This window comes from Brachyistius frenatus, unplaced genomic scaffold, assembly GCF_029030835.1.
Source record: "Brachyistius frenatus isolate BFR_SWC_R1_liver_20210118 unplaced genomic scaffold, ASM2903083v1 Contig_414, whole genome shotgun sequence".
NCBI classification, from domain to species: Eukaryota; Metazoa; Chordata; class Actinopteri; family Embiotocidae; genus Brachyistius; species Brachyistius frenatus.
In genome coordinates, this window is record NW_027211013.1 from 117,556 (window position 1) to 137,588 (window position 20,033).

At 47.5% G+C, this 20,033-nt stretch overlaps 3 protein-coding genes across 6 annotated transcripts; 1 reads left to right on the plus strand and 2 right to left on the minus strand.

Annotated features, from left to right (window-relative positions):
* Positions 1-4,753, minus strand: tpk2 (thiamin pyrophosphokinase 2). The gene is made up of 8 exons (XM_069725213.1): positions 4,679-4,753; positions 4,364-4,605; positions 3,730-3,793; positions 3,493-3,623; positions 3,298-3,416; positions 750-882; positions 573-669; positions 1-492 (listed from the first exon to the last, which is right to left on the minus strand). The coding sequence occupies exons 1-8, from the start codon at positions 4,746-4,748 to the stop codon at positions 446-448; spliced, it is 903 nt and encodes a 300-aa protein (XP_069581314.1). The 5' UTR covers positions 4,749-4,753; the 3' UTR covers positions 1-445.
* A 5,507-nt stretch (positions 4,754-10,260) lies between these two features.
* gmeb2 (glucocorticoid modulatory element binding protein 2) lies at positions 10,261-15,609 on the plus strand. 2 transcript variants are annotated; one of them, XM_069725203.1, is made up of 10 exons: positions 10,261-10,395; positions 10,867-11,041; positions 11,315-11,379; positions 11,513-11,637; positions 11,723-11,826; positions 12,954-13,111; positions 13,610-13,672; positions 13,836-13,973; positions 14,523-14,645; positions 14,731-15,609. In XM_069725203.1, exons 2-10 carry the CDS (start codon positions 10,878-10,880, stop codon positions 15,312-15,314), a joined length of 1,524 nt encoding a protein of 507 aa, XP_069581304.1. In that variant the 5' UTR covers positions 10,261-10,395; positions 10,867-10,877; the 3' UTR covers positions 15,315-15,609. The 2 variants fall into 2 exon arrangements, with proteins under 2 accessions (XP_069581304.1, XP_069581305.1); XM_069725204.1 differs by having other exon boundaries at positions 10,898-11,041.
* A 1,041-nt stretch (positions 15,610-16,650) lies between these two features.
* Positions 16,651-18,320, minus strand: pdyn (prodynorphin). 3 transcript variants are annotated; one of them, XM_069725211.1, is made up of 3 exons: positions 18,226-18,320; positions 17,803-17,936; positions 16,651-17,392 (listed from the first exon to the last, which is right to left on the minus strand). In XM_069725211.1, exons 2-3 carry the CDS (start codon positions 17,929-17,931, stop codon positions 16,817-16,819), a joined length of 705 nt encoding a protein of 234 aa, XP_069581312.1. In that variant the 5' UTR covers positions 17,932-17,936; positions 18,226-18,320; the 3' UTR covers positions 16,651-16,816. The 3 variants fall into 3 exon arrangements, with proteins under 3 accessions (XP_069581312.1, XP_069581311.1, XP_069581313.1); XM_069725210.1 differs by having other exon boundaries at positions 17,803-18,020; positions 18,226-18,319; XM_069725212.1 differs by having other exon boundaries at positions 17,803-18,015; positions 18,226-18,305.
* Between the last annotated feature and the right edge of the window lie 1,713 nt (positions 18,321-20,033).

Here is a 20,033-nt window from a genome sequence, read left to right on the forward strand (position 1 = left end):
AGGCAAAGATATTTAACTCATGGAAATTGAAGGTATTCTGTACAGTTTGTTCAATGTTATCTCACTGAATGAAAGGCAGAATTGTGTTTTTAGAGTTGTTCACGTCTGCCTGAGTGGCTTATATTTGGTGACATTGTCATTTGAAAAATAAAGGTAATTGTGACAATGAAAATTGTTTTATAACAGTGTGTATTTTCATGTGACTTTTGTGGTTAAAAAAATGTCAGAAGGAACTATTGGCCCCCGGGCATCTTCACTTTATCAAATTTGGCCCTCTTTGCAAAAAGTTTGGACACCTCTGGTCTACACAGTAGAAACAGTACAAATACAGAGACACACGTCTGTTCTTCATGATCAGTCGTCCTGTGATCCTCTGATGTCTCGGTAAACACGTGACTCCTCGGTGTGACGTCGACAGGATGTGATGTCGTCCCTCGGCGCCGGTCTATAAGGTGTGATGGAGTCCAGCCATGAAGTGCTGATAACACGGCTCTGAGAAGAGGAACGTCTCCTTCAACAAACAGATGTGACGTGTTGAACTTTATTTTGAAGGGGAGGGTTTCTCCACTCACCTGTGTCGGGCTGGATGAAGGAGTGTCTGATGAGAAAGTCCAACACCACCATGGCACAGTTGGGTTTGAAGTCATCGGTGACCAGCAGCTCCTTCACCTGGAACACACACCAACATCCCATCATCCAAACCTCTGTGTGGTTAAAGGAGCCTGAAGAAGAGCACGTCAGAGACGCACCTCATGGATGGGCAGGAGGAGGAAGTCCTGCACCTCCCCGTCCCCCACACTGGGCCTGAACTCAGGAGGAAGCTCCAGGTCGAACACAAACTGGGTCTCTGCATACACACCCTCGTCATCCTCGTAGGTGTAGCTGAAAAACAGATCTTCATCCTCAGAAACGAAGCTTCATCCTCACTGCTGGAGAACACACGAGCTGCAGCTAAAACACGTTTAATAAGATGAACTAAAAGGAAATAAACCTGCAGTAAACCAAACCAAACAAGGTGGAGGTTAAAGGACGGCATGACTCCGCCCACCACCTCAGAGTGGAGATGGCATGACTCCGCCCACCACCTCAGAGTGGAGACGGCATGACTCCGCCCACCACCTCAGAGTGGAGACGGCATGACTCCGCCCACCACCTCAGAGTGGAGAAGGCATGACTCCGCCCACCACCTCAGAGTGGAGACGGCATGACTCCGCCTACCACCTCAGAATGGAGACGGCATGACTCCGCCCACCACCTCAGAGTGGAGACGGCATGACTCCGCCCACCACCTCAGAGTGGAGACGGCATGACTCCGCCCACCACCTCAGAGTGGAGACGGCATGACTCCGCCTACCACCTCAGAATGGAGACGGCATGACTCCGCCCACCACCTCAGAGTGGAGACGGCATGACTCCGCCCACCACCTCAGAGTGGAGACGGCATGACTCCGCCCACCACCTCAGAGTGGAGACGGCATGACTCCGCCTACCACCTCAGAATGGAGACGGCATGACTCCGCCCACCACCTCAGAGTGGAGACGGCATGACTCCGCCTACCACCTCAGAATGGAGACGGCATGACTCCGCCCACCACCTCAGAGTGGAGCCGGGATGACTCCGCCCCCCCAGACTCCTGCAGAGACAGGTGAGCTCAGCAGGTCTTCACATTTGTGGAAGACCTGAGCCGAAGCTCATCATAAATAAAGTTCACCTTTCTGTCCAGCTGTCACTCAACGATCCTCCTCCTTCACCGACAACTTTTTGGATTAAAAATACTCAAATTTGTGGCAGCTTTCCTTAAAAATTGTGCCAAAAAATTCCCAGTCAATGTTTTTTTTTCCAAACTAGTACCTGATGAAGAAACAGTTGTCTGTCTTCACTTCCACAGATAATAATAAACCTGCTGGACATCACAGAAAGACCTGGAAACGTTTTCAACATTTCTTTAATTTTCTGACCCTAAAGAACGGTGAAGCTCAAAGTTACTAAACATCACCGAGTCCATCAGCTGTCAGAATAAGAGCTTCAAATGATTTTTAAATCATATTAATGAACACACAAAGTGCAGTCTGTTATGACTCATGTATGAAACTGTAACTCAAAGTTCAGAGTATCAGATTCCAGGTCTGAAAAACGGTTCGACCGTATACCACTGGAGGAGGAGCTTAATCTGAAAATAATCCCTCATTCATTTGATTGACAGGCCTGCGGTGCAGTCAGGTTACAGCTATCGGTGGGCGGGACGTAGTATCGTCAGGTTTCCGATCAGATCGGTCAGATCCACCGCTGGCTCCTCCCCCAGCTCGTCCAAATATGGTCACTTCCTGCTCCAAACTGCTCCGAACTAGCAAGATGGTGACGGACAGAATCTGAACTGGAGGATTCATAACGTTCACAAACCAACGATGACATCACTGATGGATGATGACATCACTGATGGATAGTGACATCACTGATGGATGATGACATCACTGCTGGTTGATGGTTGCGTTAACCTTCGTGTCTTTTCTATTTTATGTCTGAGATTGGCTTCTGCGTCATGACGAGCACCAACTGCCTGATTCCCATGCGAGCGTGTCTAATTCACGCTTTGCCGTGATCCCAACAACACGTGTCACTTTCATCAGGCAGCCTGAAGGCTTTTATCAGTCCGGTGTGCTGAGTTGACGAGGCAGAAATGGAATATAATATTAAAAATGGACAGAGTATAATCACGTGGAACTCACAATGAGCGCTTCATATCTAGACGGGCAGCGGAGACGCCATGTTTCTCCAGAAGGAAACAAACACTGGCTCGTGTCTCTGTTCACTTTATCAGGCTTTTTTTTCAAGTCTTTAAATTCAGTAAAAGCAAATAATGTCAGTTTGCTGATGTGACCTCTGGAGCCTTTAAATGGCCTCTAGTACACCAAATAAAGCGTCAGGACGCTGGACGTTCTGCTTCTCCTCCAGTAAAAGGACACATGGTGGAAATCTCTCTCTGACGTCACCTCGCCTGTTCGTCTCGCTTCATGTTGACGAAGACAACGGTGACTTTCCGTTGTTGTGGAACTCCCTAATAAATGATAGATCAGACCGTCACCTGCTTGACTTCCCACGTTTCCTCTGAGCGGTTGTTCACATGATAAGACTACATTTCCCATAAACCCCTCTGATCCCAGTTCTTTGTGTTTTGTTTGTTTTAATGATGAAGAGCTGAGACTATTAAATGAGGAGGTATTTTGGTTTGCAGAGTTTCACCTGAGAAACTCAGAGCGTGCACAGACTTGACCTTTGACCCCCCTCATCGCGCTCACCTGACCGTCCCCGCAGGTCGAGCCTCCTCGGCGACGCTCGCCGGGATACGCGCCTCCTCCTGGCACTCTTTCACCGCCGTGTGTTTGACGCCGACTCCGGCAGCCAGACCTCCGGCCGCCTGCCGGGACACACAACACGCAGCACGTGATGCAGACACGCTTCAGAGGACACGTATGAAGGAGGCGTGTCCTCACCACGTTGTCCAGCAGGCCCGGGTACGTCTGCTTGGAGAGGGAGCGCCGGCCCAGCCACATGCTCACCTCCCCACACCCCCCCATCGTGTAGCCGTTAACATGGACTCCATACCGGGTCACCCCGAACAGACCTGCAGGAGGAGGAGGAGCAGGGAGAGGAGGAGCGGCACCGTCAGCTGATCCCACAACAACAACAACAACAACAAACACATGACGTCATCCCGTGGAGACGCTCACCTGTCGCTGCTCGCTCCATCCACATCAGAGGTGCGTCGGAGAACGTCGGCATCACACTGTACCTCTGGAAGAAAGCAGCTGTTACACATCAGTGAACAAGATCAGATCATAGGAACATCAGGGAGGGGTCACCTGACCAGGTAGGGTGTAACAGGTCACCTGACCAGGTAGGGTCTAACAGGTCACCTGACCAGGTTAGGGTGTAACAAGTCACCTGACCAGGTAGGGTGTAACAGGTCACCTGACCAGGTTAGGGTGTAACAAGTCACCTGACCAGGTAGGGTGTAACAGGTCACCTGACCAGGTAGGGTCTAACAGGTCACCTGACCAGGTTAGGGTGTAACAGGTCACCTGACCAGGTTAGGGTGTAACAGGTCACCTGACCAGGTTAGGGTGTAACAAGTCACCTGACCAGGTTAGGGTGTAACAGGTCACCTGACCAGGTCAAAGGGAAGAATCTGACGTCATACCTTTAATAAACAGAAGTCCCATAATCCAGAATAACACCCGAGTGTGTACACGTGTGACCTTCCTGTATCTGTGAGGACACCTTTGGACAGTGAGGACATTTGCTGTCCCACCTGCTCTGGTTTGGGACATTATGACGTCACTAAGGTGTGCAGCAGCACCTCACCTCGTCCCTCCACCCTCTCAGGCAGCTCAGGGTGCCCTCCTGTCGGAGGTTCTGCAGGACGCCGTCGACCGCTTCCGACCTCCTCCCGTACGAGTCCAGCCCGGGACTGAGGCACACAGCGCCACCGCGCGGCGGGCAGAACACCTCCGGGTACCGGGTCAGCAGGGGCGCGACGTGAGGAGGAATCCAGCCCACCTGCGCTCCGTCAACCTCGAACCTGAGGCAGCTGGGACGGCACGAGCCTGCGAGAACAAGCCGGAAGTGGTTACTTTAAAAACGTCCTCCGTACAGTGTGCGACATGTTCAGTCGTCTACCTGCTGAATGAAAGTTGTTCATCCGGCGGAGGAGTCGGAGTACTTTCTCTGACCAGGCACAGTTAGCCATTTTAAACTCCGGTCACAACAAACGCAACGTAATGACGTCACTGATTGCCGCAGATTCCAACGTGCGGTGATTCAGGTGCGTCGGAGAACGTCGGCATCACACATCCGGGAACCTTGGTTTTCAGAAACGTCCCCGCCCCCTTGTTTTGTCTTTTTTGTCCTCTGATATTTTTGCATCAAGGACATTTATGTATTTGAATCCATCTTTATTCATTCATATTTTATTTTATTAATTTATTTTCTTTACTTTTATGATGTGCTGTTCACTGTCCTATTGTTTCCACCTTTGCCTTTCTGTACGAAATAATGAGTACTTGTATACACTGTTTGTAAAGTTCTTAAAAAAATAAAAATAAAAATACGACTCTCTCCATAGACGTGGATGTAAAACAGTGTTACTGAACCGATCCGTTTTAGACCATCGGATTAAAATAACTTCAGAAATGACGCAGGGCAGCATGCCTCGGTTTATCGTGAACTCTGCTGCCAGAGAACAACGCTGATAGATCATAAAGTTGAATTTGATCTCTCATTAGTCACTTCAGTCTCCCCTTCTATAGAGGGGTTCCATAGAAACCTTCTATCGGGATCTTGTTTAGGACATAACAGGGAAACAAATCGGAGATAAGAGTTTTTCACATCGTTGTTGGAGCAATTAACTACACAGCAACTCTTCGGCATGACGTCATTATTTAAACCGGTTAGTTTAAAGCAGCAGTTTGGAGATAAAAGTCTCAACTTCCTCCGATTCTCCGTTGCTGTCAATGCAACGCAATTTATTAGATGTCTCACTGTCAATCAACTGCTTCCGAGCGTTAACCCGCCCACAACGAAACAACCAATCACAGGCAAGAGTGTCCAATCCGGCGCCATTGGGTAGAAAACTGTCTGTATGACTACTCTGTTATTTCATTAAACTTCAATTAAACAAATTAAATGAGACTAACCCTACACATGACATATAAATATTATATTATTACATAATGCTTAACTCTCGCCCCCCCGCCCCATCAACTCTAATCTTTGCACTGAGGACCCATATTTGCACCACGTTGTCTGTTTTATTGTTTTGTTGTTGTTGCATATTTATGCTTTTCTTGTTTTGTCTTTTTATTTTCACACAGCGGGACTGTGAGAAACAGTTTTCCATCCATTTGTATGCTAAATGCTCAGATTACTATCGCAGATTGTACATATTAAAACATGAGGAGCATCATTTGTGTCAGCAGGATTAAAGGACATGAAGCTTTCTTTATCAAAAGAAGTTTTTTAATTTTTTTTATCGGGAGCTGATCTTTGGACAATTAACAGTCCAAATCCTTTTTAATCTTACAGGATTTCTTCACATCATCAAATGCCGCTGCCCGCATGCTCCCTGATGACGTCACGTCTGCAAAACTACAAAGCCTTCTATGAATGAAGGGATGCTTCGCCGGGTGCGGTGGCGCGCGCCTGTAATCCAGGTCCCCGGGAGGCTGGAGGACCGGTGGAGCTCGGTACCGACATGGCTCTCAAGGAGGGGTGCACCGGCGCAGGTCGGACACGGAGCAGGTCAACGCGCACGTGCCGCTCAGTAGTGGGCTCGCGGCTGTGAATAGCTGCTGTAGTGCAGCCGGAGTAACACAGCGGGACCCTGTCCTCCTGCTCCTCCTGCTCCTCCTGCTCCTCCTGCTCCTCCTGCTCCTCCTGCTCCTCCTGCTCCTCCTGCTCCTCCTGCTCCTCCTGCTCCTCCTGCTCCTCCTGCTCCTCCTGCTCCTCTCCAAACTACTGGGACATCAAACTCCTCTGGTCCATTACAACCACTGTTGGTCCTGCAGCGCCTCCAGCTGGAGGAGAGGAGCAACTACACCAGTCACACCACGTTTATTAGTTGGACAGTCAGCCTGTGTTAGTGTGGTGTTTATTCAAAACCATAATGCTTTGCAAATAATAACAATTTAAAAAAATATTACAATATATGAAAAAATATTACTGTAATTACTGTGTTATACAACTTTAGAATTAAAGAAAACACAATGACAATTTCAGTGTGTGTAGATTCTGTTCATACCTATGAACAATATGAAAATATTGGTAAAGTAGAAGAACAGTTGGTGGATGAGGCTCCTTTCTTTTTTTTGTCTTACACTTTCACTTTCAGATATCACATCAAATCCAGAAATCAATTTGGAATTTCTGCTAATTATTAATAATTACAATTATTTAATCATACTTTTTTCACAGAACAAATTTTAATATCTTCAGCCTGTCAAAGCTTTGTACACCTGAGGATTAGAGGTAAAAATAACCGCATGTCAACATACAGCATACGCAGAGACAAAAATGAAGGCAAAGTGATGTCACATGATTATTATAATCATCAATATTATAATATTCGGATATTGAGAAAAGTGTAATTCATGTGTTTGATTCATGTGTCTGATTCAATCTTTGAAAGTCAAGCAATGTCTGTGCATGTTGTACTTTTCACACTTTTCGCTTCCACATCAGCCGGTTCTACAATCTGAGCAGAACTTTTCATTCTCACTGGATTCATGGTTTTAAGGGAGTGGCTTGTGTCAGCATCCAAGTTCACGGGGTCCTTACTTCCTGCCTTCCATGGCAACAATCACTAGGAGGAGGTTCCTCATGGACGGAGCAGGACGGAGGTTTTGGTGTCCTGGACGATGAGATGAGAACGGCTGACAACACCACATCCTGCTCAGGGAACCACAACACGTTTTATAGTCGTCCATCATCTGCCAAACACCTGAACACGGTTTCTTCCTTCTTCTTCTTCTTTCTACCACCTGGACGACTCACTGGAAACCTCAGGAAGGTTTTCTGAGACTCTTCATGTGAGGAAAACATTGTTTGTGAGTGAATGTGCAGAAACTGGGATGACTTTGTTCTTCGGAGGAAGATGAGACATGAAACACATGAACACCAGATTACAGCAGGACAACAAGTCGTCAGTGAAACATCCACTATCCGTCTGAGTTAACTTTATTTGTGGACATGAAGAAGTCCGTCTGGATGAACTGGTTGTTTCCTGAGACATGAAGTGACGGCGTGCAGCTTTACGTTGGCTAAAATGTGAAACGTGAGCTAATAAAAGATTCTCCAACCAAAACATATGACTCCATATTTGTTTTACCTGATTATGAGATGCTGATCACAGAACCATACTGCTGTTTTTGCGTCATTACAGAGCAGTGATCATGTTTAATACGTGATATATTTCATATAATAATGTTTAATACATGATATGTTTAATATAATAATGTTTAATACATGATATGTTTAATATAATAATGTTTAATACGTGATATATTTCATATAATAATGTTTAATACATATAATAATGTTTAATACATGATATGTTTAATATAATAATGTTTAATACGTGATATATTTCATATAATAATGTTTAATACATGATATGTTTAATATAATAATGTTTAATACATGATATGTTTAATATAATAATGTTTAATACGTGATATATTTCATATAATAATGTTTAATACATGATATGTTTAATATAATAATGTTTAATACGTGATATATTTCATATAATAATGTTTAATACATGATATGTTTAATATAATAATGTTTAATACATGATATGTTTAATATAATAATGTTTAATACATGATATGTTTAATATAATAATGTTTAATACGTGATATATTTCATATAATAATGTTTAATACATGATATGTTTAATATAATAATGTTTAATACGTGATATATTTCATATAATAATGTTTCATACATGATATATTTCATATAATAATGTTTAATATGTGATATATTTAATATAATGTTTAATACATGATATATTTCATATAATAATGTTTAATACATGATATGTTTAATATAATAATGTTTAATACGTGATATATTTCATATAATAATGTTTAATACATGATATGTTTAATATAATAATGTTTCATACGTGATATATTTCATATAATAATGTTTCATACATGATATATTTCATATAATAATGTTTAATATGTGATATATTTAATATAATGTTTAATACATGATATATTTAATATAATGTTTAATACGTGATATATTTAATATAATAATGTTTAATACGTGATATATTTAATATAATAATGTTTAATACGTGATATATTTAATATAATAATGTTTCATACATATTTTTAATATAATAATGTTTAATACGTGATATATTTATATAATAATGTTTAATACATGATATATTTAATATAATAATGTTTAATACGTGATATATTTAATATAATGTTTAATACGTGATATATTTAATATAATAATGTTTAATACGTGATATATTTATATAATAATGTTTAATACGTGATATATTTATATAATAATGTTTAATACGTGATATATTTAATATAATAATGTTTCATACATGATATATTTAATATAATGTTTAATACATGATATATTTAATATAATGTTTAATACGTGATATATTTAATATAATGTTTAATACGTGATATATTTAATATAATAATGTTTCATACATGATATATTTAATATAATGTTTAATACGTGATATATTTAATATAATGTTTAATACGTGATATATTTAATATAATGTTTAATACGTGATATATTTAATATAATGTTTAATACGTGATATTTTTAATATAATAATGTTTCATACATGATATATTTAATATAATGTTTAATACGTGATATATTTAATATAATAATGTTTCATACGTGATATATTTAATATAATGTTTAATACGTGATATATTTCATATAATGTTTAATACGTGATATATTTAATATAATAATGTTTAATACGTGATATATTTAATATAATGTTTCATACATGATATTTTTTAATATAATAATGTTTCATACATGTGACATGTTTAATATAATGTTTCATACATGATATATTTAATACAATAATGTTTAATACATGTGTGAAGTAGCAGCAGTGGTGTGACTGGTGTAGTTGCTCCTCTCCTCCAGCTGGAGGCGCTGCAGGACCAACAGTGGTTGTAATGGACCAGAGGAGTTTGACGTCCCAGTAGTTTGGAGAGGAGCAGGAGGAGCAGGAGGAGCAGGAGGACAGGGTCCTGCTGTGTTACTCCGGCTGCACTACAGCAGCTATTCACAGCCGCCAGCCCACTACTGAGCGGCACGTGCGCGTTGACCTGCTCCGTGTCCGACCTGCGCCGGTGCACCCCTCCTTGGACCACCTGGTGGTCCCAGGCTCCCCCACCAGAACCATATCGGTACCGAACTTGGTGCGGACACCCGTTCGGCATAGCCCGCTGCAGCTCGTTCAAAGTTGATCGTCGGTGAAACAACCAATCACAGCAGCGTAGACTTTCAAACTAAACCCGCCCACAACAAAACAACCAATCACAGAGTGTTTGAAGAGTGTCTTCTCCCGGATGGGCCAATCAAGCCCGGCTGCGGCCTGTAAGCACCTCTAACCCCGCCCACCTCCACAGGCCACACCTTAAAACCGAGCCGCCCGGTACCTCGTTCTCTCCGGCAGGTGGCGACATGTACGCGTTACATCGCTTTACGATCACGTCTGAAAATGTAGACAAAGAAGAAAAACACGAGCCTGAAAGTACATCCATGTAGTCCTGGGACCTTCAGCAGCGACCTACTCAGACCGGACGGGGCTCAGTCAGAAGGTAGGACGTGTGTAACGTGTGTAACGTGTGTAACTGCGTCGTAGCCTCATCTCGTGCCGTCCAGTTCTCGCTGGATTACAGAGCGCACCAAACTGCATTAAAAAAACACACAAGTTTACGGTGGCGTGTTGAAAACATCTCTGACGTCACCGCAGTTTAAGATCTCCACACCCAGCCAGTGAGGAACCCTCTCCGAGGTCTTTTCGGTGGAAGTGAAACACACTGAAGAACCGTGTGAAGCTTGTTTTTAAAGGTTATATGTCGCTGCTGCTAGCCGCGTTAGCTCGTTAGCACCGGAGATAAACACCGGTGTTTCTATACCAGAGCTCGTTCAATAAACCATCTTATTCCCAGATGTTGTGATGTCCCCAGGTCTGAGTGAGGTACAGATGCCTCCCAGTCTCTGTTGGAAACATCCTGCTCCCCTCGGTGCGTTTCATTGGCCTCATATCTGACATGTATTAATATCAGGAAACTCTTCGATGGCTTCCTCTGACGTCAGCATGCAGGAGATGAACGAGGTGGTGATCGTCACCATCCCGGAGGAGCTGCCCCCCGGGATGGAGGAGGGACAGGAGGGACAGGAGGGGGGACAGGAGGGGGGACAGGAGGGGATGGAGGCCGCAGAGCTGACCTCTCACCCCGGGTAACACACACACACACACACACACACACACACACACACACACACACACACACACACACACACACACACACACACACACACACACACACACACATATATATATACACACAGAAATAGCTGTCCTGTTTTAACGAACTGTAAAATGACAACAAATAAACTTTGTATAAGGACAGAGAGACGAAGACATCAGAGATCTGCTGGATGTCTGAAAGACAGTAAACAACACAGGATGGAGAACGTGTGATTTTAAAATGAATAAATGTGTCTCTGCAGGGTGGAAGTCCTCACAGTGTCTCCGGTGGAAGCAGATTCTCTGTCCAAGGAGGAGGACGTCATCGGTAACGTCCCCTGCAGGACATTTATTGTTTCCTCGATGATAAATGCACTTTATTGAAAGTGTTGTTCCCGGTGTTTGTCGTCTTCATGTCTCTGTCTTCATGTCTTCATGTCTCTGTCTTCATGTCTCTGCAGTGAAGTTAACGGAGGAGGTGGACGTGGAGGCCGACGTCTTCTACCCGATCACCTGCGGAGACGCGAAGGCGACTCTGGTGTGGAAGAAGTTCGTGTGTCCGGGGATCAATGTGAAGTGTGTCCAGGTAGGCGGTGTTACCGTGACAACGTCAGGATGTCATCAGGTCGTCCAGACGACGTTAAAGCTGTCCTTCTTTCCTCTCCGATCAGTTCAACGAGCAGCTCATCAGCCCCAAGGAGTTCGTGTGTTTGGCGGGAAAGTCGACGCTGAAGGACTGGAAGAGAGCGATCCGCCTCAACGGCACCATGCTCAGGTCTGCTTCCTCCGACTGGACCTCCAGAACCGGGAGGCACCAAACACAGTCTGACTTCATGACCCGCAGCCTCCAGAACCGGGAGGCACCAAACACAGTCTGACTTCATGACCCGCAGCCTCCAGAACCGGGAGGCACCAAACACAGCCTGACTTCATGACCCGCAGCCTCCAGAACCGGGAGGCACCAAACACAGCCTGACTTCATGACCCGCAGCCTCCAGAACCGGGAGGCACCAAACACAGTCTGACTTCATGACCCGCAGCCTCCAGAACCGGGAGGCACCAAACACAGTCTGACTTCATGACCCGCAGCCTCCAGAACCGGGAGGCACCAAACACAGCCTGACTTCATGACCCGCAGCCTCCAGAACCGGGAGGCACCAAACACAGCCTGACTTCATGACCCGCAGCCTCCAGAACCGGGAGGCACCAAACACAGCCTGACTTCATGACCCGCAGCCTCCAGAACCGGGAGGCACCAAACACAGTCTGACTTCATGACCCGCAGCCTCCAGAACCGGGAGGCACCAAACACAGCCTGACTTCATGACCCGCAGCCTCCAGAACCGGGAGGCACCAAACACAGCCTGACTTCATGACCCGCAGCCTCCAGAACCGGGAGGCACCAAACACAGTCTGACTTCATGACCCGCAGCCTCCAGAACCGGGAGGCACCAAACACAGCCTGACTTCATGACCCGCAGCCTCCAGAACCGGGAGGCACCAAACACAGCCTGACTTCATGACCTGCAGCCTCCAGAACCGGGAGGCACCAAACACAGCCTGACTTCATGACCCGCAGCCTCCAGAACCGGGAGGCACCAAACACAGTCTGACTTCATGACCCGCAGCCTCCAGAACCGGGAGGCACCAAACACAGCCTGACTTCATGACCCGCAGCCTCCAGAACTGGGAGGCACCAAACACAGCCTGACTTCATGACCCGCAGCCTCCAGAACCGGGAGGCACCAAACACAGTCTGACTTCATGACCCGCAGCCTCCAGAACCAGGATACCAAATAAATCTGTATCTCCATCCTGTCAGAGGTTCAGATGCAGTTAACCAACACGCCTGAGGGTGGCGCTGTCCCATCAGTAAACATATCGTCCTCCTTGTCTCCACAGGAAGATCATGGACTCAGGTGAGCTGGACTTCTACCAGCACACCAAAGTCTGCTCCAACACCTGCCGCAGCACCAAAATCGACCTGGTGGGAACCAAAGTGTCCGTCAGCAGCGAGCAGGCCTCCGACCTGGTGCCGGCCACGCCCACATCAGCTGACCGTAAGCGTGGACTCACTCTCATCTGTCACAGGAGGCATCAGAGAAACACTCAGAGGGACATGAAGCATCTCATCTGTTCCACTCTTTAAAATTCAGCACATTTAATTAGAAAATCTGATAATGACACTGGATTTAAAGTTGTCAGACTTAAACCCGACACAACTCTTAATGTAACTTTAGTCACGTGACCAGCACCGAGCCAATCACGTGACTTCTGATCAGACCTTCAGCTCGCTGTGGCTGCATTTCAAAATAAGAGCGCCATCTCATTCGGGATCGTTTTGTCTAGAATTAACAGAGTTATTATTATTGTTATTATGATTATTATTATTTCAGACGAATGGTGGGGATAATGAGTGGAGCGTCAGAACCTCCATCAGAGTGTGTGTTCTGATCCGGTTTACTGTGTGTGTGTTCTGATCCGGTTTACTGAGTGTGTGTTCTGATCCGGTTTACTGTGTGTGTGTTCTGATCCGGTTTACTGTGTGTGTGTTGTAGTGAACGGAGCCGCGTTCTCGGAGATGATGGAGGAAACGTCGGAGTGGGTCACGGCCATCGGAGGTGATCAGCGACCTCGCACTCATTATCACGAGGAAATGTAGAGGGGTTATAACGTGTGTGTGTGTGTGTGTGTGTGTGTGTGTGTGTGTGTGTGTGTGCGTGCGTGCGTGCGTGCGTGTGTGTGTGTGTGTGTGTGTGTGTGTGTGTGTGTGTGTCTGTCCAGAGGACTCGGTGGCGTTCTGGCGGGCGGTGAAGGAGGTGGGGCTGCTGGAGGAGGTGGTGGAGGACTTTCAGAAGGAGCTGCAGGAGGTGCTGAAGGGGCTGCAGGAGAGAGTGTGTGATCCACCGCTACAGGTCAAAGGTCAGAACCACACACACATGCACAGGTTGGGTTGGGTCAGGTCCTGATTTCACAAATCGATTCGATGTCGATTCGTTTTGGGACATTTCAGTTCCAGCCGCAGTTTTTCTTGGATATTAAATCAGAATCTGAGAACTGATTCTGTAAATTGTACAAAGAATCTCTTTATTAAACATATTAAGAATAGACCTGAAAGCAGTGCCATTAATGCAAATTTTATTCAACAACAACAACATACTCTTTCGTCCTGGTATAAGCCCCGCCCACTGAAGACGCATATACTCGTGTTCAGAATCTCATTGGCTGTACAAACCATCAATCATCGCTGACGTGGCTTCCGACTGGCCGGATCTGACACCTCCGCTCCGTACCCACTCTGATTGGCTGTTGGAGGCTGAGGATGGGATATGGAAGCTCTTATTGGCTCAGTGAGATGTCAATCAAACCGGCAGTTCAACTGAAGACAGTTCGGTCAGAAGTTAAACTGGTGTAAAATCTGTGTTCTTCACCTTTAACCTTTAACCTTTGACCTGCTGTTTCTTCTTCCAGATGCTGTTTTGCTGAACAACATCGTGCAGAACTTCGGAATGCTGGACCTGGTGAAGAAGGTTCTGGCCAGTCATAAGAGCCAGATGGACCGGTACCGAGAGCAGTACACTCGCAGCCTGGCAGGTCAGTACCGGAGTCCTGAACCGAGTCCTCATCTCTGTCACCCTGACCGGGTTAATAGAACTTGTTCTGGTTCTGATGTCTGCAGCTCTGGAACAGCAGTGTGATGAACACCGGAAACGGGCCAAAGAGCTGAAAAGTAAATCTCAGCATCTCAACAACGTCCTGATGACCCTCACCCCGGTCCCGGCGCTGCCGGCGCCGAAGCGTCCCCGTCTGACCCGAGCCGTCTCCGGCCCGGCGACGGTCAACACGACTCCGACCCAGATCACTCTGCCTCTGAACCAGCTGGCCGGGCTGCCGCTCGGGAAGGTTCTGACCATAGCGGGAGGCCAGGCCGGCACCAACCTGGGCGGGTACACCTTCCTGACCTCGCCGCTCTCTGGGTCCGAGCTGGTGGGCGACGCCTCCAACCTGACGGTTCTGTCGGCGGGGGCGGGTCAGGAAGGAGCGACCGGGCTCGGAGGCTCGGCGACCTCCACGGCCTTCGTTAAATTGGTCGGCTCTCAGTTCCAGCTGGTGACGCTGCCGGCCGCCGTCCAGCAGCACGTCGGCAGCATCACCGTGGTGGATGCCATGGCAACTGCCGCCGCCGACCCTCAGGAGGGAGGCCAGCCTGACGACGACGCCGAAGGTCAACCGGAGCAGGTGAGAGAGGACGGGGAGCAGTGATGCTCTGGCCCCGCCTCCCTACTCCGATTGGCCGGGCTGAACGTTTACTTCCTGTTTACTGTTACTGAACACGAGTGAGCCTTCTGTGTTGTGTGTGTGTGTGTGTGTGTGTGTGTGTGTGTGTGTGTGTGTGTGTGTGTGTGTGTGTGTGTGCGTGCGTGCGTGCGTGCGTGTGTGTGTGTGTGTGTGCGTTGTGTAAATATGTATTTGTTATTATATTTGATACGGCTGTTTGTCTCTCCAACAGAAGAGTTTAGTTTTAGTTTGGTAATAAATGCTCCGTTTGTAAGAACAATGCGTGTTTTATTACATATTAATAATAATAACATATTAATAATCTGCAGCTGGTGTGGACTCACAGGTGGACTCGGCAAAACCTGAACTCCAGGTGAGTTCGGTCGTCATGGAGACAAACCAGTGACCGTCTGAATCCGTTCGGGTGATAAAACAGAACCGTAATATTTTTCTTTGAGGAAACTGAACCATGTAGAAAGTTTCTCCAGTTGATGTAAAAGATGAGAGAAATTTTCTTGATTGCCTGTTTGACTTCCGGTCAGGTGATCTGTGACGGCTTTTATCTCTTTATTTTGTTTTATACTCTCTTCTAATTACCACAAAATGAATGAGATGCCAGCTCAGTGGAAGTTATTCTCCAGTGACCATACGGGACTTTACTGGACGTCCCCACCAGGTGGCGCTGTGTGCTGCCTCCTCACATTCAGCTTTCTGCTTCTCATCAGGATCTTTGAAGCATCTCGGCTGGTTCAGAAAAACACGGACAACAGAAACCGATGCTTCATTTTATTTTAGGAAAATAATCAAATCAACATCTTCGTTTTAATTATTGTTACGATAAAAAGTTAGATTCATATTCAATTTGTGAAAAATCCTATTTCACCACAGTTTGGTAAAGTCTGCCGCGTGTTTACTGTATTTTTATATTTAATTTGATCTGTAAATTTAGTTACAAATTACTGTCGTTTTCTCGACATTGTTTCTAAAGTTAATTCAATTTCGATTCAAAGTTAATAAAAACGCACGTGCCCGTTCGGAGACCAGACAATTGGTCACGTGCCTTTCATTATTTGAATGTTTCTCCTTTTATCATCAGATGTCGTGATTCAGTCAGAACATTAACTACATCCAGGACCGCTTTATTTGAAGAGGTGTTCTGGGTGATGAATTTAAAAGCCTCTCTTCATATTTTACGACAAAACATTCAACCTCGGCACGTCTAGAAAATATAAAATGAACCAAAATATGAACAGTTTGATCCGTTGAATGAGAGCGCAGCGGGCTGATTTGTTTAGAAGCTGCTGGACAAACAGGAAGTGGATTTATGTCTATTAATGTTTTTATTAAACAAGCATCATTTATTGAAAGACAGACGCGGACACAGATGGAGATGTTCCAGAACAGCCGGGTCAGAAGCAGGACGGCAGGCGCAGATACTGTTGGATGAGCTGGAGTTTTAGTCCCCTCCGTGGTTCCCAGCGGGGGGTCTATAGGCTCAGGTCCTGGTACGAGTACAGCGGCTCCTCCACTGAGCGCACCGAGATTTTGAAGTGGCGGCGCAGAAAGCCTCCGTACCGCTTGTCCCACTTCAGGTTGTTCAACTTTGGCCGGACCCTCCTCATGAAGCCCCCGTAGCGCTTCTGCAGCTCGGGCTCCGGGCTCTCCTCCTCTCCCTCCTCCTCCGCGGAGCTGCTCCTCTTTGATTTGGGGCCGAATTTGCGTAAAAAGCCGCCGTAACGTTTAACGTAACCGTGGAGGACCTGGTCCTCCGGATCCTCGTCCGCGTCCTCCGGCAGGTCCGCATCCCTCTCCTCCAGCCGCTTCAATAAGTCCTCGTACTTCTTGGGCAGAGCTCCCGCCTTCAGGATGTAGTTGTCTCGCCACGGAGAGGTGAAGACCTTGTTCTTGTTCTTGTCTATCCTCTTGATGAAGCCGCCGTAGCGCTTCACCAGGTCCGCGTGCTGCCGCTCCTCCTCCCCCGCCGCCTCGTCCTGGTTGAAGTCCGCCAGCCGCGGAGCCGAGCCGCAGCTCTCCAGCTGGCCGTCACACTCCGCGCTGCACGACTGCACACACACACACCAGACCAGAGTGAGACACCTGAACACCTGAAGGCTGTCAGCCCGCCAGACGCACAGTTTCTGCTTAACCCGATGTTAAGAAGAAGCTTCAAGTGAAAACAGTCTGCAGAGTTGTACTGGGGATTAAAACACAGTTTACATATTCCAAATTCAGTTTCCTCAGTATTCAGTCTGACACATTCTGGATCTCTAACTTTGAAATTAAAGACTGAAATTATAAGTTATACATTTCTGGAGGGAAATATGAATGCTTTTAGAAGTTTTCATGATTTGGATAAAGCAGCCTAAAAGTCAGAACTCATCCTGAGTTTTGCTTCTCTTATCTAAATTTACACATAAAAAAAAAAGAAATCAAAGTGAAGCCAGGACATCCTCCACAGTTCTGTCTGTCTTACCAGGCTGCTGAAGGCGGTGGCGGAGCTCAGGATCTGCTGCGCGCATTTCTGACACTGCGAGGAGCAGGCTGTGTGGACAGAGGGAGGCAAGCTCAGCATCAGCACCAGGACCAGGACATACCACTCCATTCTCCCTGGAACAGAGGACAGCTGTCAGTCTGGAGTTACACCGGCTCAGAGGGAGGACTTCAGGAACTCATCACATACATCCACCTGCACTGAAGATCAATGAAAAACACTCATATTTCTTAAAATAGCATTCATCTATTCACTTAATTCAAAGTAAAACCTTATTATACTGCTCTTATTCTACTCCGCTGTGCACGCTGCGTAATTGCGCACAGGTGCCAAATCCTTCCATCACTCTGTTGACAGCGCAGACAACCAGAAGGTTAAAGTTTGAGAGTGAAGTGCAGTCGGTACCTCAAGAGTTGGACAGATACTTCCAGCCGTGATAAGACTCAGAGGTGCAGCTACCATCAAACAACCCGCCGTCTGCCTCCGACTGATGTTCTGCAGCGCGGCGCGTCGCCCTGCTTTTATCTGCAGAGCCTCGGCGTGTCATCGCAGCCGCTCCTGTTATCGGACCAATGGGAGCGGACCTACTGCGAGAACTACCGCCCTCCTGCTTTAGGAGTTTAACGACGCCCACACAGAAGGTACGGGATCATCATCATCATCATAATCATCACCATCATCATCAGTCCATCTCTGGGGTGCGGTGCCTGGATCAAACCTCGGGCTCTAAATCACTCTGACATCAGTGAGAAACGCCTTTTTCTTTCCCTCTGTTGTTCAGTGAGACACGAACAGAGCTGATCCAGTTTGAACTGCACCAGTTCAGTTGTTCTCTACCGGTCTCAGGTACGCGGCCTCATGCGGCTTCATACAGGCTCATGCAGCCTCACGCGGCTTCATGCAGGCTCATGCAGCCTCACGCGGCCTCATGCGGCTTCATACAGGCTCATGCGGCCTCACGCGGCCTCATGCGGCTTCATACAGGCTCATGCGGCCTCACGCGGCTTCATGCAGGCTCATGCAGCTTCATACAGGCTCATGCGGCCTCACGCGGCCTCATGCAGCTTCATACAGGCTCATGCGGCCTCACGCGGCTTCATGCAGCTTCATACAGGCTCATGCGGCCTCACGCGGCCTCATGCAGCTTCATACAGGCTCATGCGGCCTCACGCGGCTTCATGCAGCTTCATACAGGCTCATGCGGCCTCACGCGGCCTCATGCAGCTTCATACAGGCTCATGCGGCCTCACGCGGCCTCATGCAGCTTCATACAGGCTCATGCGGCCTCACGCGGCCTCATGCAGCTTCATACAGGCTCATGCGGCCTCACGCGGCTTCATGCGGCTTCACGCGGCCTCATGCGGCTTCATACAGGCTCATGCGGCCTCATGCGGCTTCACGCGGCCTCATGCGGCTTCATGCAGGCTCATGCGGCTTCATACAGCCTCACGCGGCTTCATACAGCCTCATGCGGCTTCATACAGGCTCATGCGGCCTCATGCGGCTTCACGCGGCCTCATGCGGCCTCATGCGGCTTCACGCGGCCTCATGCGGCCTCACGCGGCCTCACGCGGCTTCATGCGGCCTCATGCGGCTTCATACAGCCTCATGCTGCTTCATACAGCCTCATGCGGCTTCATACAGGCTCATGCGGCCTCATGCGGCTTCATACGGCCTCATGCTGCTTCATACAGGCTCATGCGGCTTCATACAGGCTCATGCGGCCTCACGCGGCTTCATGCGGCCTCATGCGGCCTCACGCGGCCTCACGCGGCTTCACGCGGCCTCATGCGGCCTCACGCGGCTTCATGCGGCCTCACGCGGCTTCACGCGGCCTCATGCGGCTTCATGCAGGCTCACGCGGCTTCACGCGGCCTCATGCGGCTTCATGCAGGCTCACACGGCTTCACGCGGCTTCACGCGGCCTCACGCGGCCTCACGCGGCTTCATGCGGCCTCACGCGGCCTCACGCGGCTTCATGCGGCCTCACGCGGCTTCATACAGCCTCATGCAGCTTCATGCAGGCTCATGCGGCTTCATACAGGCTCATGCGGCCTCATGCGGCTTCATACGGCCTCATGCTGCTTCATACAGGCTCATGCGGCTTCATACAGGCTCATGCGGCCTCACGCGGCTTCATGCGGCCTCATGCGGCCTCACGCGGCCTCACGCGGCTTCACGCGGCCTCATGCGGCCTCACGCGGCTTCATGCG